The sequence below is a fragment of the Columba livia genome, chromosome 4 (genome assembly GCF_036013475.1).
Source record: "Columba livia isolate bColLiv1 breed racing homer chromosome 4, bColLiv1.pat.W.v2, whole genome shotgun sequence".
NCBI classification, from domain to species: domain Eukaryota; kingdom Metazoa; phylum Chordata; class Aves; order Columbiformes; family Columbidae; genus Columba; species Columba livia.
This window is the reverse complement of record NC_088605.1, coordinates 44,111,513-44,136,793: the sequence shown is the minus strand read 5'-3', so window position 1 is coordinate 44,136,793 and position 25,281 is coordinate 44,111,513. Positions and strand designations below refer to the sequence as shown.

Sequence of the window (25,281 nt, the reverse complement as noted above, 5' to 3'; positions counted from 1 at the left end):
AAAACTCCCCAAATTTAAATTGTTCAAGTCTGTCTCCATAGAATATCTATAAAATATACAATATATATTTGAAAACCAAGGCTGAATTGTATCGGCTTTTCTCATCTTTTGGCTTTTGCTTGTTCTGTTGCCTAAATATGGCTCAGGACATAACAATGTTTCCTATCTTTATTTGACAATATAGTTATCCTGAAATAAGTTTATTTTACAAACTGGTACTTATAGTTCAAAACATTAAGTTATATAAAGCTCCGTTTACCTTCTTTATGCTATGAATATAAACCTACAAGATTAAAAACTGCACCTTATTTTTTACCTTCTCTTTGCAATTAAAAAAAAAAAAAAAGCCTCTTTATGTAGGGCTTGTAGACCCTGTTAGAAAGAGCATGTGAACATGAACAGTACCATGAGCAACAGGGGATTCAGACTCAATATTCAGATACTACATTGGTGAGAAAATATTTTAGCCCAGAGGATTTTGTCTTAGGTGCTGATCAGGAGTGTTGGGAAGAAAGTTGCATTGATTATGTCAAATAGTTTCTGTTATTTTAAATCTTCTAAAACGCTTCTTCAGGAAGTTATAAAACCATCCAAGAAATTTTAAAGAAAATATTGTGAAAAGTAGAAGCAGATGTATTCTGAGTCAATAAACCTTGAAGAAATCTTGCCGAATGGCAGGGTGATCTTAGGTTCAGCAAATGAATGTTCAGCATTAGATAAACCAGATTAAACAGTGATAACTCACTTCATAAAATTAAAGACATCATAGATAGTTGTCTAAGTTTACAGAAGTTTTAAACCCCGTTTGTTGGCATTTCTTTTTCTTTGGGGATACACTGTGACAGCTTTTGAACTAAGCATCTGTTTGTTTCCCATACTGGAGAAAACGTTATGGGCATCAATAGGAACGTGTGTGAATCAAGCTTTTTTGTACCACTTGGAACAGTTCTGTAATTATTTTATAAATCAAACAATGTAACGGAGCACACTCACTGACATCTTTCAGCATTTTAATCCTGCCCCTTCTCTGTCAGCCTCTCAGAGGTGCTGGAAAAATGCACACAGACCCCAATATAGGCAGGAGAGCAGGAAACCTTCAGAAGGGAAGAGTGTGAACACGGAAACTCTTCCCAACAGGGCAAGCAGGAAATAAGGAGGATGTGCACAATGGACTTTACAGGGAGAAGAATGGAGAAGTCCTGGTGTAGAAGAGAAAACCATCCTCTGGGGAGACCGCAGGGTACTGCTTTGTGGGGGGACAGGACATCAGGGACATCATCAGGATTAGGTGTCACTAGTTAGGTGAAGAGGGTGGAGACCAGAGATCACAGGAAGAGATAGGGAGCAAAGAAGCGACAAAGTTTTGAAGCAAGAAAATGGGGCTCAGGCAGAAGAAAAAAGCATGCCAGGACAAACAGGGAGCTATGGTGCAGAAAAAGTAAGAGAGCTAAATGGGACTACGGGGAGAGTGAAAAACGCTGAGCTTTGCAGGGAGTCCTGGAAACAGATGGAGGTAAGTGGGCAGTGCAAGTGTAACAGTGAGAAGAGCAAGAAAAGTACATGTTGTGACATGAACTCAGCCTCAGAGCGCACAGCCACCCCCCTCCCCAGGAAGGTGTGCTCCACAGGCAACAAATGCTTGCATTAATTAACAGATGCAAATGCTGGAATGCAAATTACAGCTTCCTTCCTTTTTTCCCTCCCTAAGGTACTATAACTTCCTGGGTGGTCATTTTTATACTGCCAATAAATAGTGCTTTGAATCCTCTTCTCTACACTTTGACTACGCGACCTTTCAAAGAAATGATTCATCAGGTTTGGTATAACTACAGACAAAGAAGATCCAAAAGAGGTAAAGGCAATCAGAAAATGTACGGTCCATCATTAATTTGGGTAGAGATGTGGCCAATGCATGAAATGGCACCAAAGCTAACGAAGCCGGTGCTTTGTACAGACTCCTCTGATGCTTCAGTGACTACACAGTCAACAAGACTAAATTCCTATACGTAAACATATTTTGGATCCTCACGGTGACATCTGCACTGTTAGCTTCACATCTGTGGGCTCACTGCTTCACAGCAACGAGTAAAAGAGGCAGGTATTGACACATGGGCTCACCCGAACCAGAGCATGAAGAAGGGGGAGCAGTGTCTGCTTGCAGGTAGAACTGACACAATGATAATTTTACCATCTCACAATGGTACCTGACGTTTTGACAGCTCATCCTAGATCAGAATGAGAAGTCAGTACTTTGATTTTTTTCCTCCCAGAAGCCAGGAGTGGGGGGGGAAAAAAAAAAAAAAAAAAAAAAAAAAAGTCATTTAAAACATCTCACCCTGAAGGCAGGAATTTTTCAAAATCACCTAACTTTAGGGGAAAAAAAGGTTGTTTTCATTAAACCTAAAAACAAACAAACAAAACCCACAACACACCTCCATTTTAACAGCTGAAGTTTTAAGAGTTGGTTTCCTCATTATGAATTTTTTTTCTCCTCAGAATTTCTGATTGGCTCTATTTAGGCTGTATCAGTTCTGAAAACCTCTAGGAAGCAATAGCCCTAAGAAAAATATTTAGATTTCATAATTAGAGCAGTTTATTGTGTTTGTCAAAGCCAAACAAGTGAAATTTGCATTCCTTTTAAAAATGTACCAATTCTTTCACTCATGTGAAGACAATCCTGGAAGTGTAATTATTGTTCTAATTCAGGCAGAACAAGAACTGTGGGAAAGGGAGCTAGAGGGGAAGAGAAACGTTTTTTTCTCAACCAAGTGTCCTGGCTAGTGGAAGTTTCCACTTCAGAAGAACATCCTTCCCTGGAAAGACTGGGCTGACTATCCTAAAATCTTTATGGGCTACCATAAGTAGCTCCCCACAGCTTGCAGACTTCAACCAGTTTCAGTCTGAAGATGTTTATCTCTGAACATGGAATAACGGGAGACAGCCAAATAGAAGACTATCAGGTCTAAGACGTGTTGTGACATCTACCTTCAGTCACCTTGTGCATCTGATTGGATGCATTACAGTTAAAATAAGGAGCACAGCCATTCAGCACTTTTGGGGGCATTACTTTACTTCCCAGCATTACAAGGGTAAAAAACCCAAATAAATAAATAAATATTCCATCTGAAACAATCCTCTAGAGGCAGTTCTTTTGCATATGTTTACTGAAGAAAATATTTTCTATTACGAATTACTATGACTTACCTAGCTCTTTCAGTACCATACTCACAGTCCGATGGCCTAGAAACCCACAAAGGTAAAAGAAATGCTTCTTTTGCTTTGATGATTTGAAGCCTTTAAAAATGAAGTTAGAAGACACTTCCAATGTTTGCACTTAGCTTCTTAACAGCATAAGAAGTAGAATTTTATAAAGTGTGACTCACACTTCAACTGTTTACAGAACTTTGGATTATCTTGAAATTGAAGATTGTTAAATATCTTGTTTCCACTACTGTATGTTTTATTGAAATAAAATATTATCTGCTGAACAAAATAATGACTTTTCCAAGCTGCTTAGTAACATTTTAAGTTGCCGGGATAGAAACAGCTAAGTGAAATCCTGCCATGTGGATTGCCTTTAATTGGGGCAATTAGAACTCCATTTAATAGAACTTGTGTATTTGGAGGGGCCAAACCTTCTCAATAACTGTAAATGCTTTTGAGGAGATATGCAAGGATGTCTATCGCTACCATTACTTCTGTTTTTCACTGAAGTTAAGAATATATTCAGTGTCATCTTTGTTCCTATGAATAACAGAAAAATATTCATTATTTCAGAATTTTTTGTAACATCTTTATTGTTTTGATAAGAAAACTACAGCTTGTTTTTTAAAAGGTCCTTCTACTAATAAAAATGAGGCTGACTAATAAATCATGGTAAAACCACATTCTCCTGCAGCCTACCGTTGCATTTCAGCATTACGTTTATTCACAGTGCTCTGGTAAAGGTACAGGAATTTCAGTACAGCTATTTATTACAATTAGCGACCTTGGTTCTGTTACCAGCAACTTCTAGACTAACTAACTAGTAACTGTTTAAGGCAAAGATATAAAACAGGACCAAATACTGGAAAAGCTCTAATGTGCCTCCTGAGAAAATGAAAAATACATTTCACAGATTTTTCTTCTAACTGATGGAAGTTTTTACTCACAGTTCAAAATAATCCATCCTATCAGTAAACAATACTGTCAAACTTCTACCATGCAGAGATATACAGTCCATCATAAGGCACTTCATCACAACAAAAGACAGTGTGAAACTGTTTACAGTAACCAAATATCTTGCAAAAAATCTGTAGCTTTATAGAAATATACTGCAATACTGCGAAGAATAGTAAGGTTTGAGATATGGGGCTTATCTAAACCTTGTAAATAAGACACAACTTTCCATATTACCCCATCCTCAATACAAAGAAAAAGTGTGCATAGAGAAAAACTGAAGTTAGTTCAGCAAGTTTCTCTGGAGTTGGCAGGGTTTCCACAGGTGACAGCTCTTGAAAAGGAGGGCTGACAACACCTCCCAGGACACCACTTCCTCGCCAGTAATGAGTTCTGGACATTCCACACATACTAACATGTAACAGAAGAGCCTAAAAGTCACAAATGGTTCCCTAAACAAAGTCATGTTGCTCGGTGACTTACACACAACATCCATACGAGTCATCAAGTATTTCTGAAGGAACTCTGGGCTCACGGGGAGCTGCTGAAGGAAAACAAAAACCCACGTGAACTCTCCAGAAAGGGTGTTTGGGAAGAAAAGCCCGCGCTCCGGTCCGACGGGAGCGAGCAGCGCGGCGTGTCCGGCTCAGCCGCTGGGCTTCAGGGACTCGTACCCCTCCCGCAGCAGGTCCCGCCATGTTCTGAGGAACCGGGCGTTCTCCGAGCACTTGGTGGCGAGTTCCTCCACCTGGGCCGACACGGCCGACGTCGCCTCCAGGACCTTCGCCAGAGAGAAGGCGGCCTGGAGGAACAGCACAGAGGTTGGGGGTCGCCGACGCCCGCCAGCCCCCCAGGCGCCCTCGGTGAGGGGACCCCGCCCGCCCGCCCGCCACGCCGACACTCACGTCGCCGATCTGCATCTCCACCTCCTCCAGCAGCTCCCGCGTGTCGCCAGCCTGTAGCTCCGGCGGCCGCGACCCTTCGCTTCCACGGCGGGTCCTCCGGGGCCCAGCGCCGGGCGAACCCCCAGGCACCGCCGCGGGCGGCGGCCCCGCCTCGGCCATGTCCCGCTCCGCTCTGCGGCCCCGCCCACCCGTACCCGGCCCCGCCCCGCCCCCGCCTCCCGGCATGCACCGGTACGTCACCGCCCTCCAGCGAGGAGCGAGGGCCGCGGGCGCCGCGCTGCACGCCGGGAGTTGTAGTGGCGGCATCAGCCGGCCTGCGGTCCCGCCTGCAGCGCTGCCCCGCAGGGGCCCGGCCCGCCTCCCTGCTTCCTCGCGGCGTATCCCTTTGAATATTAGACGAGCGACTCGGTTCGTACCGGCTCAGCCGTTGTCCGGCGAGAGACGCTGGGACGGGTCTTGCCGCCGGGAGCTCTGGGAGCTGTAGTCCTGCTGGGGGGACGGGCGGGACCGGCGCTCTCTCGCCGGCAGCAGAGTGCGCAGGCGCGGCGTGGCCGAGCGGCGGCGGGGGGCGTGCGCAGGGCGGTCGCGGGGAGCAGAGAGCGCCGAGGGGGTCGCGGCTGCCGCCATGTTGTTCTGTCGCTGCCCGTCCTCCAGCCGAGGTAACGCGCCCGCTCGCTCTGGGGCCGCCTGACCGTCCCCGGGTGACGGGGCTGGGGCGGCCGCCGCTCCGCGGGGCGGGGCGGGGCGGGGCGCGGCTGGCGCGGCGCGGAAGGAGAGCAAAGGTCGCGGCGCGGGCGCCCGGGTGTCCGGACGGCGGGACGGCCGCTGGGCCGGCGGCGGAGGGTCCTGCGGACGGGGGGCGCTGGGGGCCGGTGTCAGCGGTGGCGTGGCCGTGGTGACCGCCGCCCCTGTCCCGCTGCAGGGAGGGCAGAACGGCGCGGGACTGCGGGTGTTGGTGTGCTGGTGTGTCTGTAACGGCGAGCATAAAAACTGTAATTTTATGGGTAGTGACACTAGGCGTTACGTGGTTTAGAGAATAAAATAAAGCGACTGTACGTGTGCCCTTACTGGCGAAATAATTGTAGAGCAAATATGCTCTACAAAAGTGAAGTTACTGCTTAGTGAAATGACTACGGAGTCATTTCTTGTAAACTCCTCCACTCCACATTACCAAGGCTGAGAGCTCTCAGTAGCCGGTGGCGCAAGTTCAGCCCATTCTCTGCGAAGAATCTGCCCGTTCAGGGTTTGGATCTACCTTCTCAATCATCAGATGTATTCTGAGCTGAACCTCACTTTTTTTCATCTGTGTGTGAAACAATGAACATTTTAAACTATACTAAGTAGTCCATAATACCATCAGTTCTCCTCAAATAAAAAAAAATCTCAAAAATTAAGGTGTCATGTTTTAATATATATGTATAGGTATACTTGTCATGCTTATAAAATACATAGCGTGTTCTCAGATCCTGCCTGGTTGCAGGTGAAAGATAATTAAGGGTCATGAGAAGCTATGATAATAGCTTTGATGTTATCTTAGGTACAGCACAAAATTGCTGTTATGAAACTAACATAGATACTTACCACCTTGCATATAGAGACCCATATCCTGACTGTCACTGTGCAGAGTTATAATGGAGGATGTTGTGCTGGCCTTGCCAATCGCCATTCTCAGCAAAACATTTCAGTCATAGGGTGTTGGTGGTTTTACTTATGTGATTCCGCAGAATTACTCTACTTTAAATAAAATACTTCACCCCTGAAATTTAGAGATAGGGAATCCTTGAAGGAGGGAAAAATACCTGTCAAAGGTGCATTGCTTCACAGACCTTTTAACTATTATATAGCTAATTCTGTTTTACTCATTTAAAACTTTCATTTGCTCTATTTGCTTAAAGAAGAATTATAATTTGTTCTTCAACAGTTAATGGATCTGCAGCAAAGGTAAAGGTTAACTGTATCTACTGTTCCTAGCTTTGGCTAAAGTGTACTTGGGCTGAAGTCTGAAGTAAATATTTTGAAGTCCAAAATGAAACAGGAGCTTAAAATGTGTTTCACCTGTGTACACGCATGTTATCCTACATCAGCTGTCAGAAATAGCTGGCTGGTGTATTGAGTGGTATTACGTGAAGAAAACTTGAAAGGGAACCTCTTTGCTCTTTTTTTTTTCTTTTCCCTCTGATGTAAAATTATACTGGGCATTCCTAACTTGAAAATGTAAAACTCTGTGGTTTTATTTCCTCATCTTCACATCACCTGGTAGCCTTTGTGGGGGGGAGCTGTCATAGTTGTTTTGCCACTTTTGTCTCTTAAAAGTCAAAAAATTTGGAAAATTACTGATTTTACAAATCCGTTTCTTGTTTTTGCAGCACGTCAGTGCTTTCATGCTCTGAAGTTGATAAAGAGGGACTGCCTTCCAGCACTGTATATCACAAGATGTGCATCTACTGCCTCTGTGCCTCGCATAACTACACATTATACAATTCATCCTCGGGACAAAGACAAACGATGGGAAGGTAAGCAAAAAAAATTGCATTCTTTAAAAGTTTTATTATTATTATTATTATTACTCAGTTTTAAAGACACTGAAATGTGTTGCTGTTGTGGGTTTTTTTTCTTTTTTACAGGAATTCTGTACTCTTAAATACAGTACTAATATTCCAAATCAAATTTTGTGGTTGCTGTCTCACAGTGAGTGTCTTTAGTGCTATAAAATGGGATCAGATTAAACTTGATCCTAGTTATTTAAATAAAATATATGAGCAGCTTTTTCTTTAGTTACTCTCACAACACAATTTAATTGTGTCAGGTATGTATCTGTTGGATTTTTTCAGTTGTTCTTACCATGAGAGTTTGTGAGAAAATAAGATTAATATATATCTCTGGGCATTCCAGTCTTTACATTCAGCAATTTTAGTGGCTTCAGTTCCAGAAAAGGCACTGATTGATAAACTAAAATACAGTCATATGTTCTAAGGGTCTTTTTTCTTTCTCCCTTACCTAGAGTTTCACAGAGTGTCTTTGATACAGGTAGCCAACTGGGCTCTTAAGTTTAATATTCTAAGATAATACTTACGGTGCATAGAGATTGAGTATGTTTTTTATCATATATCTTCTTATAACTTAAAAAGAGCTAATTTTAGATTGGGATGCTAATATCTTTCTGCGCTCTTCCAAATACTGAAGTGGTGATAGAGTGGAATATTTAGCCTCCTTTTATGCAAAATAATACTTCTGGGATACCCAGTAGCCAGTATCACAGAGCACAGTTTAGTGAGAGAGAAGCTGGGAAACTGGAGATCAGTTTATGTTGTTTTCTTTTTTTCTATTAAAGGGGTAAACATGGAAAGATTTGCAGAGGAAGCTGATGTTGTTGTTGTTGGAGCAGGCCCTGCGGGTCTCTCTGCAGCTATTCGGCTCAAACAGTTAGCCGCTGAGCATAACAAAGAAATACGTGTTTGTCTGGTGGAAAAGGCTTCTCAGATTGGTGCACATACGCTGTCTGGTGCTTGTCTTGAGCCAAGGGCCTTAGAAGAACTCTTTCCGGACTGGAAGGAGCGGGGGGTATGTATGAGCATGCAAACAATGCAATTAATCGCTAACTTGTAATGAATTCCATGTCTGACTCATTCTGTTATGATTTGGTACCTTGATACCATTGCTACTTAATACCATTTTAAAATATGTTGATTTAAAAAAAACCAAAAAACCCTCGACCTTCTTTTTAGTCTGTTTCCTCTAGTTTAACAATGCTAAACTGTTATGACTACACAGTTGCACTGTGGCCTTTGCTGTGTAATATAGTAGCCTTACTGCACATACACAATATGTCTGGTGCATCCTGACTATAGAAGTGATTTGCAAGGCCCCGTTCCAGTTTTTTTACCTCAATAGTTGTGTTAATTCTTGTCTGTTGACTGCCTCGTAAGGTACTTTATGTTCTGTCTTTAATTGACTGCTGTTTCAGTTGTTTGGTTTTTATTTTATTTTTTGTTGTTTTGTTTGGTTGGCTAGAAAAACACAACTTTGTATTTTCTTTTTTATGTAGGCTCCACTTAAGACTCCTGTAACTGAAGACAAGTTTGGAATTTTAACAAAGAATTCTAGAATTCCAGTGCCAATTCTTCCAGGTAAAGTTTGGTGAGGTGATAGTCATATTTCTCAGTATCTTTATCGATTTTTGCATGAATGAAACAATTTATTTGAATCAATGTTGTACAGGAAGTGTATGTAGAATGTAACAGCTTCCAGTGATAGGGTCTCTGTAGATGATGGCTGTAATAACGCATGAGATTACTGCAAAAATAGTAGTTGTAGAAGATATGACATCTGATGTATACAACTTCTGTTATTTTGTTTAGCGTTCTGTATGTGTGTGTCTTTTTTGCCTAGGACTTCCGATGGTTAATCATGGAAATTACATAGTACGTCTGGGCCACCTTGTGAGCTGGCTCGGTGAACAAGCAGAAGCTTTGGGTGTTGAGGTTTATCCAGGTTATGCAGCAGCTGAGGTAATAATGACATCACTGTGTATACATGAAAAATGTCTTTTGGCACCCCCTTCACCCCACTCCCTATTTATTTGTACATTCACAACGTTACTCTTAAAAGAAGTATATTGTGAAAACTGTTTCAGTGCCAAAATTCCCTGGCCCAGATCCAGCAAAGTGTAATTGGATCATACAGTATGTTAATAAATACATAATCTTCAAGTTTGACCATTAAAGATGTAGTGCCTGGAAGTTCTGCATTAAAACTTTTTATAAATGGATTAAAATGACATATCATTAAAATGTTTTTTTTTTTTGTTTAAATATTTCCAAAGGTTCTTTTTCATGAAGATGGTAGTGTGAAAGGGATAGCAACTAATGATGTAGGCATTCAAAAGGATGGAGCACCTAAAGTAAGTAGCTATCATCCCCATAACTAAGGGTCTAATTATGGAAATTTTGATATATCTGCTTCTACCGCCATCAGGAGTCTTGCTGCAGCCTAAGAAAAAGTATAAAATTCAGTACCTGTCTTCCCTCTCTGTTTATAAAATCGATTGATTATCTGTGAAAGCTCTGGTCACAGAACATCATAAACAACTGAGACTAGTAGAAAGCGCCTTCACAGAAAGGTTTGTTTGAAGGAAATATTGTAAGGGTGCTTTGGCATATATGAAATCAGGAAACAAAGGAAAAGATCCCAGGAACTCCTAGAAAAAAAAGAAAAAAAGTTGCAAAGGTGAAATGTAAAGCTGCTGTCCAGAAGGTAACTAGCAACATGTGAGTATGTTTCTGGCTGATTAACAACTGCAGTCACATTTGTTGACAGTTTGTCTACCCTGTTGGGCAAGGTGCACACTGAATCTTTATGCCTTTTTGCTGCTTCATCACATTGCTGTTTCCAGAAGGTGATTCCCTGCCCTAAGGGTCAGACTGTGGCTGATTTTTAGTGGAATCTGCAGTAACCGGTACTTGTGCAATACCTGTGCCACCTCACAATAACTCAGAACAACTTTCACACTGAATTGTCTGGCTACAGATGATTGGTGTGGCACAGATCTAACCACTGATGAAATGCTCTGCTTTTGCAGGCCACCTTTGAAAGAGGCTTGGAACTCCATGCTAAAGTCACAGTCTTTGCTGAAGGTTGTCATGGTCATCTAGCCAAACAGCTGTACAAAAAATACAATCTAAGGGAGAAATGTCAACCTCAGAGCTATGGCATTGGACTGAAAGAGGTATCAACTGCATAATTTTAACAATTAAGAAAAATACTTTGAAATTGTAAGTAGTTTCTATTTGCTTTGAAGCTAATTTGCCTAAGACATTAGAATGATAGATTTTGAGTTACGCTTTCAAGCTTCAGAATCTCTGATAAGTTTCAGAATAGCATAAAATATGCTCCCTAAATGTCGTGACTGTCTTGTTTCAGCTTATTCTTCTCTTATATCTGTGTTATAACTAGAGGTACCTGTGAATCCACTCTGTTACTGTTTAATTTGATTTCAATTAATGTTGCCTGATTTTAGGGGGGGATATTACTTACAGAGGAGAGGAAAGGCTTTCTATGGGTTTTCTGTATATTCATTAAAGAGAGGGAAAAGGAATGTTCCAGATGGTGACTCATGCTCTCTGTAGCACCTTCTGGATGACCTTTTTTTTTTCCCCAAAATACCCTTCACTGGTCTTCTAAAATTGGGGTAAGGATCAGGTTTCCTTTTTGAAATATTTTATGCTCAGGAAATATCACTCTTGAAAAAGAGCTGTATTATTTCAAATATGTTCAGAGTTTGACTAAAACGTATTATTTATTTATTACTTTAAGCACATGCTTCCACCTACAAAATATTTGTTAAATAATTAGTTTACACACGCAGAGAATAACCACTCTGTAAATATTCCTACGTATGACATAGTCTTAGTTACAGTTTCTAATACCTAAGTTGTCATTAAAGCAGGGTTTTGCTGTAGAGTTCCTTTGCTTCCACATGAGACTGTGTTTTAGCAAATAGTACAGTCCAATACAAATGGATCCGTGGAGTGAAATAGTTGGTGCTGATGAGCTGATATCCATACTATGCACATTTCAGGGTTATTTTTTACTTTGGACTAGCTTTGGTCTAGTCCCATGGACTGAGTGCCCTTTCGTGGCTGGAATGCTTTAGATCACCTTCTGGAGCCTGTCTTACAGTTTAGTTTCACATAAAAGGAATCCAGTTCCATGGCTGCTGCACGACGTGAACCGAAGCTCAGTAAGTGGGAGGAATCAGGAGTCCTGCTCAACAACATGCTTCTTCATCTAAGCTGGACCATTAATGTAGATGTGACCTCCATGCCTGAACTGATCTAATGGGCCTCAACTCGCCTCTGTCATTAGACTGCACCTGACACATAACTCCGTGGTGAAGAAATGTTTGGTGAAATGAGCAGAAACTTGACTTGCCAGAGGAAACATGAAGATGCTTTTGTGAGGTCACTGTGGGTCAGATGAGTCCTAGAGATGTGTAGGAGAGAGGATAACCTGTTTGACAGTAAATATTTGGATCAACTCAGCCATATTGTTAAGCCTGATCTTGAAAAACTTGTGAAGGAATTGCAGTGATTCATATGAAAAAATGAAGTTTTTTTAAAAAAAGTCAATGTAAGCATTGCATTCCTTCACAGAGCTATCTGTCAGAGTCACTAAAGTAAATGGTCTTATGGCCTAGTTAAAACTTCGGGTATAGTGCTGGAGTCTCAGTCATGTTTTCTTATGCACAACATTTCAAGAAAGAAACATATTAGGTAATTCTTGAACAGTAATCCAAAACAGGTATTTGTACTTACTACCTGGTATTTTGCTGTGTGAGTTTATACATTGGTCATAACAGTAAATTACTTCTATATTTAAGTGGGTGTTTGTCTTTTATTACATTATTGAAAGGCCATTACTTTGCAATAGAAAGTAATTTTTCATTATCTTAATTTCAGTTATGGATTATTGATGAAAAGAAATGGAAACCAGGAAGAGTGGAACATACTGTGGGCTGGCCTTTAGACAGACATACATATGGAGGTTCCTTCCTTTATCACTTAAATGAGAGTGAACCTTTAGTTGCTCTTGGATTTGTGGTAAGTGAAACTGTTTTTTTCCATGTTGCTTTGTTGTTTAGTCTTCATTTTTATGCAAATTCTTCTCTCTGTTTTAATGTCAAAATGAAAACGCAAGAATAGCAACAGACCAAATTTAGTACTTTCTCAATCTTAAATGCACTTATTCCCATATTGGGGAAGGTTAATTTGTCATATGGATTTGTCTTTAATCCAGTGCCTTTTATTAAAAACAAAATGGAAAACTTACAAATACACATTTTGCAAACCAAAAAAATATTGGTAAAGCCAAAAGCATATGGTTAATCAAAACTGTACTAACAAAATTTTTGCAAGATAGGAAAAATCTAAAATCACGTCCACTTTATACAATTCAGTTTCCTCATTGATGCGTCAACCTTGGGTGCATATGCACTCTATGAGAGAAACATATGAGACCCTCAGTTTCTTCTTATCATTCTTCACCCCTGTTCCACTTGTCCTGTTTTGCAGCTGTCTTTCTGCATGGGACAGGCAGCTTCTTCCTTCTTACTGCTTCTTTATCAGAAGCACTGAGATCACTAGAGAGACTGTGTCGTTATTGCAGCCAGTGATGCAGGGAGCAATGTAGGAAATGTTTTTCTAGCGCCTGCAGTCCTAAATGAAGCATGCACTATTTATCTTGTGCGTGTGCTTTACACACAGACATTGTAAGAGTCAGAGACATGATCTGGACTTCTAGCAGCATGGGGTTGAGGTGATGCGTTGGTCTCCTAGAGTTCAGAAGGATTCCAGCTAAATGCTGCTAAAGCTGCATTTTTGTCTAACCATTTTGTGAGAAACTACGAGAAAAACTTGTTAGCTTTTCTCAGGTATGCATACTTGTCCTGTGCAGATATCCAATATTGGAATTAATAAGTATGGACTGTAGACATTAAATTCTATTTGAGTTTTTGCTATGTTTTTTGGGTTGGTTTTTTTTTTTTTTTTAAGGGTAGAGAGCTTTGAATCTGATTATCTTGCACTTGTTTTGAAAATTTTTCATTAGCTTTATCTAGCAAGGAAAGTAGATGCAGGCAGTGCTCTAAAAGCAGTGAGCTGACAGAGAAATCAAGGTACTGTTTGTTGCTGACTCCTGATATATTTTATTTGTCTCAAACAAAGCTTACAGGAACCAAAAATAATCCCTTTGTCAAAAGAGAAAATTTGGCAACATAAATCCTTTTAAAAGTATATTAGCAATGGGAAATGCAGAGTATATATTGGAGCAAATCTCAAATGCATAAGAATCCTAGGCATCCAGCTGGTTCAGAGTCTTTTTCCCCCACTTCCTGCTTTCATCATCGCTCCCCTGTGCTGTATTACAGTGGCTCACCTAATTGGAAATGAAAATTGGCTTTGCTAAATGTTGTGAAGAACTGTTTAAAATATGTGAACACAAGGACATAACTATCTAGAAATAATTGTTTACCCTGTCTTCCAGCTTTTCTAGGGCTAAGAGGTTTTGAAACACAAATTAGAAACAAGTTTTCTCACTTATCTTGCCCATTAAACCATGCGTAATTTAATGTCACTACTTTATTTCAAAGACAGGTGGAAGGTGGTTACAATGCAAATAAATATTTTCCATGCTTCAGGTTTCAGATAGGGCAGAGAGCAGTCTCTTAGCAGCAAATTATCAGATTTTCTTCTCTTATACTGTTAATAGAATGTATTTCTGGCAGTAGTTTCTTCAAGTAAAAAGATCCTGAGGTTGATATAGTATCAAATAGATTTAAAGAGCTGATGTGGTAATACATGATTGTTTTCTTTTCAAACTGTTATTGAAATTTCATACTTTAATGTATTAATTAATGTTGCACTTTTTTTTTTTAAGGTTGGTTTAGATTATCAAAATCCCTATTTGAATCCATTTAGAGAGTTTCAGAGATGGAAGCACCATCCTAGCGTGCAGCCTACTTTGGAGGGTGGAACAAGGATTGCCTATGGGGCCAGAGCATTGAATGAAGGTGGTTTCCAGGTGACTTTTTTGTGAAATCTTACTTTGTGTTCTCTATAGCCATGTTCTTAGTGCTATAGATTCAGGTTGCATGCTGTTGGGAAACAAAGGAACTATAACAAAGATGGACAAGACCAAGAGTTTTACTGGACAGAGAAGCCTTGTTATATTGCTGGATAATGGCTGCTGAGATTTGCTAGATTTAGGCTGGTCATACTAAAAATCTTCTAGCATAGTCACTTGACTTTCTAAATGAAATATGAAGTAGAGTTTATATTGCAATCAAATGTGTTCAGCAGCAAAGCAGTTACAGATAATTCTTTGTTGTGCCTGGAACCCTGGGGAAGAGGGGGTATCACCGCTCTTCTCTTGTTTTTGTGGGGTTAGGGGAGGGGGCCATATTTTTCAAATTATTTGTTTGTCCTAGGAGAGGGAGCTTCTTTCCATCACCTGACCCTAAAGTCAGTGATGGTGCTGGAATTGTTATGTAGCTTGGAGCTAAAAGTCTTGACCTCCTCAAGGATAAATAAATTTGGTATCTTTCATACACAACTTTGAATTTCGGCTTTCTTGGGAGATTAAATACCGTGTTCGTTTAGCTCCCTTAAGGAGTCTAAAAGGTGAAATTTTAAAAATGTGTTCATCAAGACTTGAAGTCCCTTGGAAGGGTTGGAACAACTTGCAGGAGAAATAGTCCAAAATTTATATTTAGTAGGTAAAGACCTTTCAACTTGTTAGCTTCTCGTGTGGGAATCTCAAAACACAGGACATGGCTGAGTGTCCTGGACTCCCAGATCCATCTTCTAAATGCTGCTTTAAATTTGTAACTTATTACACAACTGGCCTGAGTGTCCATGATCCACAGCCCGTGTGAAGCCCATTCCACTCTGCGCTCTGACTTTCTCTGTCTTTCCAGTTCGAACCTCTTCTTTGCTAGAAATGTGGTTTTGTGCAGGTTTTGCAATAGAAGTGGAATTTCAGCAGCAGCATAACTCTTGGTCACAGTCTTGTGGAGTTGGGCTTCGACACCAGTGTGGATGCCTGGGACCGAGTCATGTGCGGTCATGTGGGTTCATGAAGCAACTTCTTGATTACACACATGATACACATTGAATCAGTTTGCAGGCTGATTGCTTTGTCTACTCTGAAGTAGAAATATGTCGTATCATGTTGTAACACAGCTCTGCTTCTAGCTTATTTCAGAAACCATTGTTGGTCCATTATTAACGGAGGTGAGATACAAAATGCCAAGATGTTTTAAACTAGACTTTTATACAAGAGGGGCTTCTCTTTTTACCCCGTGTGCTGGTTTCTCTATCACAGTCATTACTGGTTTTCTGGCTTTGATGAAAAGACAGATTGTGACTTCAGTCACACGCTCTTTCTACTGCTTGAAATATATGGCTGAAAGAACATGGTATTTTTTTAAGTTACTTACAGACATTGTTTATGCTAAGTTACACAGACAGTAGACTACAGCTCTTGTGCATCTCTGCCTAATCTTTGGACTTCTTTGCTGGACTTAAAACAAGTTGTCACTTACTTTGCACTGTTCCTAATATAAGAGCATGGGGGGGTTTTGGTTTGGTTTTGGTTTGTTTGTTTTATTTAATGTAGACAGAATTCTCTAGTTGATCATGAAGTCACACTTTTAAAAGGCTTTTTTAATACATGCATTCAGTTAAAAAATAGACTTTATTGATGAGTCACTTAGGAAGATTTTTTTTTAAGATTAGCTCTTCTTTTGCATGTGTTGCTTTGATTAATAACTGTAGCAGTCTGACTCATTTGCATCACTGGAGTCCAGGAATATTTTCTTATGTAAGTTGTTCTACAGCTCAAGTTTTCATTTTGGTGACAGGATTGCATAAAATTGATGTATAAAATCATGATCAATCTAAACTTTTGTCTTTGTTATAGACAACCTTGTGGCCATGTTCTTTAGTCTTTAACATGCAGTGATGCTAAGTTGGTGTGAGAGAGCAAGCGTGCTTGGATGTTTTCTTGATTTGGTAGCTTTTTGTGATATATGGAGGGAGGAGACAGAGTTAATTAGACTATATCTACATAGCTGTTATTTGTTTATAAAAATTGCAAAATCAAGCACTTAAAATTAAGAAATTTGCATGCAACCTCTGTTTTGTCTCCATTTTAGCAAAATCTTTGAAAAGTCTTTAGGAGTTTTTTTACAAAAAAATCAAGTTGTTGCTATTGTTGAGGAATGTATATTATCAGGAAAAAAAACCCTTCATATTGATGATCCGCACAAGTGTCAAACATTAGACTTGCTTAACAGGTTTTTCAATCCTGAGCTGAACTAAGGGGAGGAGAATGTGGGGTTCCCTGGCTGCTGGAGGGGGCACTCCGCAGGGAGCAGGAGCCTCCCCTTCTTGCTTCCTCCAAACCAGCCTTGTTTGTCTGTTTGCTGCCAAGGGGATGGTGGCTGCTCCAGGTTGCAAGGATTTCCCTCTGCAGCTGAGAGGCAAGGAGGGCTTGTGCCATGCTGGCGTGATGTGTTCCTTCAACTGGATAAACTGACTGAAAACAGGCACCAAGTGCCATAGCACCAATAATGACAATTACTAAAAAAGCCGCAGTACGTGTAATCTTTTGTGTTATATGACTAATCATATTTATAATTCGGCAGTAAGTTGATCACTAAGTACCTGTTGAGTGAAACAGTTGTTGCAGAAGAAAAATACTTGATCACTGTCTCTTTATGTAATTCATAGAGTCAGTAAGGAAATCTTTCTATGCTTACGTCATTGCATCCTAATAGATATGACAGAATAACTGTTTTCAGCCAAAGGTCTTGTGAAAAGAGGGGATATCCTGCATACTTAATTCCTTTGAAATACTGTTACATAGTTGAACTTATGACTTCTGGTCACTGAAGAGTAAGTTAAAAGTTGTACTTGTGTTTTCAGCCTAAATTACCTTTCCTACGAACCAAATCACAAAATCTGATTTAACAAATTGCCCAAAACACGGGGGAAATGCTGTGTATTAGCACTTTTGTAGTTACTGCTATACGAATATTAAAAAGTGGTCAGCCCTGGGTGAATTGTAAACAAGTAACAATTGAACAAGTAGAAGAAACAAAACATTTGTTTCAGATCATCTTAAATTCCAAGCAATACCTTTTGTTTTTTGTGGGTTTGGGTTTTTTTTCTGTTTTTTTTTTTTTACATTTTTCATGAAATAAAACTACTTGTTTGGGGTCAAATTGCTTAGGCTATTAAAAATCAATTCATTCAGGCAGCTTTAATAAAAGCGGGATGCTAGATTCACAAGCGCTGCTCAGTATTGAAGATTTTTGGAGGAAGGCGATGTTTATATCTTACCTTCAGCAATTTCAGACCTAGGATCTGATCAGAGCTTTCTGCTCAAAGTGCTGCAGTCAGTCCGTGTTTTGAAGCTGTTCCCTGTCTGTAATCTTCATCTCATTGGATGAGGGTGAGAATAACTATCTTGATAGATGAGGTATTCATTAGTCAATATAGGTGTATAACATATTAATACTGTAGACTTGATGTTTGCAAATCATCTGGCTGTCTTAGGTTTGTGAGCTGACCATACTTAGTGGCATTATGCTTCTTATAAAACAGGAATAAGACAATAATTTTGCACCAAAAAATGTATTTCTTGGCTGCTGAGCAACTTCTAAATTAAGTGGGACCTGGGGGTGTGGGCAGGGAGGACAGTTTCATAGAAAAGATTCGTGGAAAAAAGCACTGAGTAATGAACTGTGAGGTGAGATGCATACAACTTACTGCATGGAAAACAGAAACACAGATGTTTTGGGGGATGTTTGTTTGTTTGTTTTTTAAAGAATTCACTTAAACTTGAAGGAGGAAAGCGGTACTGGTGGTTGACATTACCACAGTTTTGTTGCAGATAAAGCAACTGGAGAGAGAATATGAGGAAAATCTTGTCTTGCCATTATTTTATACTCAGCCCCAGTACAATGTTTGTATTCTTATTTACTCACGATGCCAAAATTCCTTGATTAAGTAAAGTAACTCTGGTGTATTTTTAGATAGTGCACATGCAAAACTAAAAATGTAAAGGACGCTCAAGCCTCATGCTAATTTTGTTTCCAGAATGTTATTTTCACTTTAAAAAAACAAAAACAAACCAACCACCTTTCTTTCTGTTTCCTCCTCAGTCCATACCCAAACTCACCTTCCCTGGTGGATTATTAATTGGTTGTAGTCCTGGACTCATGAATGTTCCTAAAATCAAAGGGACACACACCGCAATGAAAAGCGGCATGTTGGCTTCAGAAGCCATCTTTAGCCAATTAACCAACGAAAATCTCCAATCAAAAACAATAGGTAAGATTACTGCATTTTGACTTGTAATTACCTTGAGTTCAATTGGAAACACCAACAGCTTAGTGCTAACTAAATGTGTCTTGAAGGAATTAGTTGGGAATGCAAATACATCATGAAAAGGTATCTATTGTTTGTTTATTGCTTATACTGTTAAATGATTTAAGAAAGAAAGTTTTGTGCAGTTATTCTTAAGTATTGATCCTACTGCTAAAACAAAAATATGCCTCTAATAAGCATCTGAAAAGTAAGCTTATGCTTCCTGTGTAAGTAAACAAGAATAGTATGGATCTTGTTCCTACAGATATGTTAAAAATTAGTACTTTATGACTCAAAAAGTATTACTGAAAGACTGCAGAATCAGAGATAAAAAATAAAGGGAACAGATTAAATGGAAGCAAAACGGGGTGAAATTTTTCAAGTGTGCTCTTTACTGTTTTGTTAATTGTTAGGATACCTTTTTCCTTCAGTCCTCTTTTTCTGTCTTTCATGTTATAGTCGTCTCAGTTTGAGACAACAGGTATTTCATGTTATATGTAATGCAAGAACATTGAAGTAATCACCTGATCCTGACTGCATTGTAGCAATTTATTTAAGCCTTGGTTGTTCCCTTAAATCTGTTAACAAAGGTCGTATAGAGAAGGAACCCAGTATTTCAGTTATTCTGGAGATGGTCACTACAGCCAGATGCCACATGATGGTTACTTTAGAAATCTCTTCTCTGTAGTGGTGGATTCAGCCCTCATGAGCTCTCGTTCAGCTGAAACACACAATACACCTTGCCACAGAGCGTACGCTGAACAATTACAACTTAATACTACAATGAGTAAAATGCTTAGAACCATTCTGAAACAATAAACATTCTTAATGGGCAGTGTCCTGCTCTTGTTTGATTATGGACAGGTTTTATATGCTGTTTCCAGTTTTGTCAAGACAGTAGAATATTACAGCATAATATTCCCTCGAAGGGGGATGGGGTTGTAGCTGGGCTTGTATCAGTGGGGCATCACTCTAGAGTTGATGAAGGCTGGGAGGCCTCCCATACCCCTAGCGTGAAATCAGTGCGCTCAGCTCGCCCACTGAAATGCCTGTACACCAATGCACGCAGCATGGGGAACAAGCAGGAGGAGTTAGAAACCTGTGTTCGGGCAGGAGATTATGGTGTGGTGGTGGTTACAAAGACATGGTGGGACAGCTCACATGACTGGAATGTGGTCAGGGATGGCTATGCCATTTTCAGGAAAGGCAGGCCAGCCAGGCGTGGTGGTGGAGTTGCTCTCTATGTGAGAGAGCAACTACAATGTATTGAGTATTGTCCCGGCCCGGATGAGGGGCGAGTTGAGAGTCTATGGGTGAAAACTAAGGGGCAGGCTGGCAGGGGTGATACTATTGTGGGTGTCTGTTACAGGCCACCAGATCAGGCTGAGGAAGTTGATGAGGCCTTCTACAGGCAGCTGGGAGCAGCCTCACAGTCACAGGCCCTGGTTGTGGTGGGTGATTTTAACTTCCCTGATGTTTGCTGGAAGGACCATTCAGCCAGCCAGCCACAGTCCAGGAGGTTCCTCCAGTGCATTGATGATAACTTCGTGATGCAGATGGTGGAGGAGCCGACTAGGAGAGGTGCACTGCTGGATCTCATCCTCACTAACAAGGAGGGTCTGGTCGAAGCAGTCAAGGTTGAGGGCTGCCTGGGTTGCAGCGACCATGAAATGGTGGAGTTCAGGATCTCCTGTGGCAGGAACAGGATAGCAAGAAGAATTGCAACCCTGGACTTCAGCAGGGCAAACTTTGGCCTTTTCAAGCAACTGCTAGGGGAAATCCCATGGGCAAGGCTGCTTGAAGGTAAAGGGGCCAAAGATAGTTGGTTAACATTCAGGGGCTGCTTCTACCAAGCTCAAGATCAGAGCATCCCAACAAGTAGGAAGTCAAGGAAGGGAGCCAGGAGACCTGCGTGGTTAAACAGAGAACTGCTGGGTAAGCTCAAGTGGAAGAGGAGAGTTTATAGATCATGGAAGGAGGGGCTGGCCACTTGGGAATAATATAAGGCTGTTGTCAGAGGGTACAGGGAGGCAACTAGGAAAGCTAAGGCCTCCTTAGAATTAAACCTGGCGAGAGGGGTCAAGGACAACAGGAAGAGCTTTTTCAAATACGTGGCAGATAAAACTAATACCAGAGGCAATGTAGGCCCACTGATGAATGGGGTGGGTGCCCTGGTGACAGAAGATACAGAGAAGGCAGAGTTACTGAATGCCTTCTTTGTCTCTGTCTACCCTGATGGAGGCTGTCCTGGGGAGCCCTGTACCCCTGAGGTCCCAGAGGAAGGTAGGAAAATGGAGGAGTTTGCCTTGGTTGATGAGGACTGGGTTAGGGAGCAGTTAGGCAATCTGGACATCCATAAATCCATGGGTCCAGATGGGATGCACCCGCGGGTGCTGAGGGAGCTGGCTGAAGTCATTGCTGGACCGCTCTCCATCATCTTTGCCAAGTCATGGGAAACAGGAGAGGACTGGAGGAAAGCAAATGTCACTCTAGTCTTCAAAAAGGGGCAAGAAGGAGGACCCGGGTAACTATAGACCGGTCAGCCTCACCTCCATCCCTGGGAAAGTAATGGAACAACTTATCTTTGGTGCCATCTCAAGGCTTATCAAGGATAAGAGGGTCATTAGGGGCAGTCAGCATTGCTTCACCAAGGGGAAGTCACGCTTGACCAACCTCATTGACTTTTATGAGGACATAACAAGATGGATGGATGATGGCAGAATGGTGGATGTGGTCTACCTCGATTTCAGTAAGGCATTTGACACAGTTTCCCACAGCATCCTCACAGCTAAACTGAGGGAGTGCAGTCTGGACGACCGAGTAGTGAGGTGGACTGCGAACTGGCTAAAGGAAAGAAGCCAGAGAGTTGTGGTCAATGGGGCAGAGTCTAGTTGGAGGCCTGTATCTAGTGGAGTGCCTCAAGGGTCAGTACTGGGCCCTGTATTATTCAATATATTCATCAATTATTTGGACGAGGAAATAGAGTATACTATCAGCAAGTTTGCTGATGACACCAAGCTGGGAGGAGTGGCTGACATGCCAGAAGGCTGTGCTGCCATCCAGCGGGACCTGGACAGGCTGGAGAGTTGGGCAGGGAAAAGTTTAATGAAATATAACAAGGGCAAGTGTAGAGTCTTGCATCTGTGTAGGGACAACCCCAGGTTCCAGTATAAGTTGGGGAATGACCTATTAGAGAGCAGTGTAGGGGAAAGGGACCTGGGGGTCCTGGTGGACAGCAGGATGACCATGAGCCAGCACTGTGCCCTTGTGGCCAGGAAGGCCAATGGCATCCTGGGGTGTATTACAAGGGGGGTGGTTAGTAGATCGAGGGAGGTTCTCCTTCCCCTCTACTCCACCCTGGTGAGACCACATCTGGAATATTGTGTCCAGTTCTGGGCCCCTCAGTTCAAGAAGGACAGGGAACTGCTGGAGAGAGTCCAGTGCAGGGCAACCAAGATGATTAAGGGAGTGGAGCATCTCCCTTATAAGGAAAGGTTGAGGGAGCTGGGTCTCTTTAGCTTGGAGGAGACTGAGGGGTGACCTTATTAATGTTTACAAATAAAGGGTGTCATGAGGATGGAGCCAGGCTCTTTACAGTGACAGCCAACGGTAGGACAAGGGGTAATGGGCTCAAGCTGGAACACAAGAGGTTCCACTTAAATTTGAGAAGAAACTTCTTCTCAGTGAGGGTGACAGAGCACTGGAACAGGCTGCCCAGGGGGGTTGTGGAGTCTCCTACTCTGGAGACATTCAAAACCCGCCTGGACACATTCCTGTGCAACCGCATCTAGGTGTTCCTGCTCTGGCAGGGGGATTGGACTAGATGATCTTTTGAGGTCCCTTCCAATCCCCAACATTCTGTGATTCTTCTCTGTGCAGAGATGAGCTTTTTTTCAGAACCTTATATGAGACAGAAAATATGGACTGAAGCATGATTTTATTTATAGACAAGGCTTAAAACTTTGTTATTTAGAACATCTGTTCCTGTACAGTAGTAATGGAGAATGGTGGAGCTCTCAGAAAATTTTTTTGAACTTTTTTTTCTAAGAAAATTACTCCTGGTCGATTCTTGGATTCTATGAGCACGTGGCTGTTTTCCCACAGAGATGCCAATACAGCCACCTGGCCGCTTATCTTTAGATTTTGCTGAGGTTTGAGGCCACGTAGTGCTGCTTTTGGGTCATTTAATAGAGGCTGCAAAGGAGCAGTACATATCTGCTGATAACAAGCCAACAAAGCAGATCTTTTCAAGAGGCTGAAATATGTTGTCTAGTATATTCTTAGCTTACTGTTCTGAAATTCTCATTTTGCTGTCTTCATTGCTAACAATTGCCTTTATTCAGCAATTATTTTTTTATTTCAAGGATAGTCGTTATGTACTATAGGTACCTAACAAGTAATGTACTGCCTTAGGACTTGATGTGCAAGAATATGAAGAGAACCTAAAAAAGTCGTGGGTCTGGAAAGAGCTGTATGCAGTTAGAAACATCCGACCATCCTGCCATAGCATACTTGGTGTGTATGGAGGAATGATTTACACAGGTATATTTTACTGGATACTGAGAGGAAAGGAACCATGGACATTAAAACATCCAGGTAATTTCATTATCTCCTGAAAGAAGATACTAAAATGTACATGTCAGTCTTATGTGGTATTAGTTGAAGCTGGAGCACATCTAGTCAAGTGGTGAGGCCTTGAAGTGTAGAGAAGATATCAGTGACAAGGCAGCAAAGCAGACTGTCATGTCACCTAGCATATAATGTAAATGAAGACATTAAAACACTGTTTTACTTAGCATAGTCTTTTTGTCTCCTAAGAAAGGCTAGCTTTTATGGAATACTTCATTCTGATGACGAGGGAAGTTAAAATAGCTTAATTTAATTGTTCTTGAGTAACCGCAAAATACAGTAATTTATACTGAAATTGATTTATTTAAAATATATTTAGGACCTGATTTTGCTCAGCTTAAGCCAGCCAAAGATTGCACACCTATTGAATACCCAAAGCCTGATGGAAAAATCAGTTTTGATCTCCTGTCATCTGTGGCTTTAAGTGGTACAAACCATGAACATGACCAGCCTGCTCATTTAACTCTCAAAGATGACAGCATCCCTGTGAACAGGAATTTGGCTGTATTTGATGGACCAGAACAAAGATTTTGTCCAGCAGGTAGGTAATAAAAATGAGTCTGAGCTATACCTGAGGAGGAATCCACCTGGCTCACTGCTTACTTCATTCTATTCCAGCCATTCTAGAAGAGCAGGTCTTAAAATATATTATGCTAGCAGTACTTTCCTGACAAAATAATTAGTAAATGTGGAAGATGGCAGTTGAATCACACTAGTAACAGACTTCCCCCATTATGCTTGCTGATAAGCAGCAGAGCGTACATGCAGGGGGAAACTGGTGAAGTGACAGCTCTCTTTTGCTCTTTGCAGGAGTTTATGAATATATTCCTCTGGAAACAGGAGAAGGATCAAGACTGCAGATAAATGCTCAGAACTGTGTCCACTGCAAAACATGTGACATTAAAGACCCAAGTCAGAACATTAACTGGGTAGTCCCTGAAGGTGGAGGAGGACCAGCTTACAATGGGATGTAAACTGACGGGAAATCTATTCAGTGACTTCTCATCACCAACAAATATTTTTATGCTGCAGTGTAATTAAAGTACAGTACTGACTTGAATATTAAAGAGTTTGTGACTAATGTGCCATTCTGAGTTTTAGGTATGACTGTTGCATTAAATGGAAAGTTGGTGCCTTCTGGATAAACCCTTGCCTTATTTAAATAGGACTTCTTTACAGGAGTTGTGTGACAGGCAGAAGAAAGTTCTTCTCAGAACTGACAAAGGAACCTGGGATCTTGGATTTATTGCTGAAGTTCAGTGATAACAGGAGCCATATCCAGAATTGTGGGTATGGTGGAATAATTTAGTACATACCTTTAAAAAAAAGTATTTTCTCTCTATCTGGAGTGATTTACTATATGTAATCCCACCTTGCTGTAGGGAAAATATGTCGCTCTACAAGATTGTCACTGCTTTGAAGTATTATACATTTTACATCAAATTTTCATATTTTTTTTTTCTGATGATAATAAGGAGCCCATCTGTAATACAACCTGTAAAGCGGTTTAAGGAAAAAGTGTAATATTGCACCTTCATTGTATGTCTACCAGTGGTTTTGGTCCTCACAAGAAATCAGGCCTGTGCTAATAAAAACTCTTAATAGAAACTGCCTAAATTGTCATGGTGTGACACCCAACTTCTTAGGAAGCACTAACTGTT

At 41.1% G+C, this 25,281-nt stretch overlaps 3 protein-coding genes across 7 annotated transcripts in view; 2 read left to right on the top strand and 1 right to left on the bottom strand.

Annotated features, from left to right (window-relative positions):
• The window catches only part of RXFP1 (relaxin family peptide receptor 1), a 45,854-nt gene extending 41,969 nt beyond the window's left edge, over positions 1–3,885 (top strand). Inside the window, exon 18 of one of the 2 annotated variants that reach the window (XM_065061446.1) lies at positions 1,709–3,885. In XM_065061446.1, the coding sequence (XP_064917518.1) occupies positions 1,709–2,010 (302 nt within the window). In that variant the 3' untranslated portion in view covers positions 2,011–3,885. The remainder of the gene's footprint in view (positions 1–1,708) is intronic. The other variant, XM_065061447.1, reaches the window with a different exon arrangement.
• Positions 3,769–5,448, bottom strand: C4H4orf46 (chromosome 4 C4orf46 homolog). 3 transcript variants are annotated; one of them, XM_065061456.1, is made up of 3 exons: positions 5,064–5,369; positions 4,833–4,960; positions 3,769–4,702 (listed from the first exon to the last, which is right to left on the bottom strand). In XM_065061456.1, exons 1-3 carry the CDS (start codon positions 5,367–5,369, stop codon positions 4,690–4,692), a joined length of 447 nt encoding a protein of 148 aa, XP_064917528.1. In that variant the 3' UTR covers positions 3,769–4,689. The 3 variants fall into 3 exon arrangements, with proteins under 3 accessions (XP_064917528.1, XP_064917529.1, XP_064917527.1); XM_065061457.1 differs by having other exon boundaries at positions 3,769–4,699; XM_065061455.1 differs by having other exon boundaries at positions 3,769–4,960; positions 5,064–5,448.
• ETFDH (electron transfer flavoprotein dehydrogenase) lies at positions 5,330–25,228 on the top strand. Of its 2 annotated transcripts, none has more exons than XM_065061448.1 (13): positions 5,330–5,471; positions 7,430–7,576; positions 8,395–8,624; positions 9,109–9,190; positions 9,453–9,571; positions 9,886–9,963; positions 10,642–10,788; positions 12,521–12,661; positions 14,496–14,639; positions 18,787–18,955; positions 23,405–23,587; positions 23,940–24,161; positions 24,431–25,228. In XM_065061448.1, the coding sequence occupies exons 3-13, from the start codon at positions 8,403–8,405 to the stop codon at positions 24,592–24,594; spliced, it is 1,671 nt and encodes a 556-aa protein (XP_064917520.1). In that variant the 5' UTR covers positions 5,330–5,471; positions 7,430–7,576; positions 8,395–8,402; the 3' UTR covers positions 24,595–25,228. The 2 variants fall into 2 exon arrangements, with proteins under 2 accessions (XP_064917520.1, XP_064917521.1); XM_065061449.1 differs by lacking the exon at positions 5,330–5,471 and adding an exon at positions 5,565–5,722.
• The last annotated feature ends 53 nt before the right edge of the window (positions 25,229–25,281 follow it).

Bases quoted from the DNA above. Each gene is read 5' to 3' on its own strand.
- C4H4orf46 (XM_065061455.1), bottom strand. From the start codon at position 5,369: ATGCCGCCACTACAACTCCCGGCGTGCAGCGCGGCGCCCGCGGCCCTC. The intron at 4,961-5,063 runs GTGAGTGTCGGC...CTGTTCCTCCAG, and splicing joins TGGAGATGCAGATCGGCGAC to GCCGCCTTCTCTCTGGCGAA.
- ETFDH (XM_065061449.1), top strand. From the start codon at position 5,689: ATGTTGTTCTGTCGCTGCCCGTCCTCCAGCCGAG. The intron at 9,191-9,452 runs GTAAAGTTTGGT...TTTTTTGCCTAG, and splicing joins TCCAGTGCCAATTCTTCCAG to GACTTCCGATGGTTAATCAT. The intron at 10,789-12,520 runs GTATCAACTGCA...TCTTAATTTCAG, and splicing joins ATGGCATTGGACTGAAAGAG to TTATGGATTATTGATGAAAA.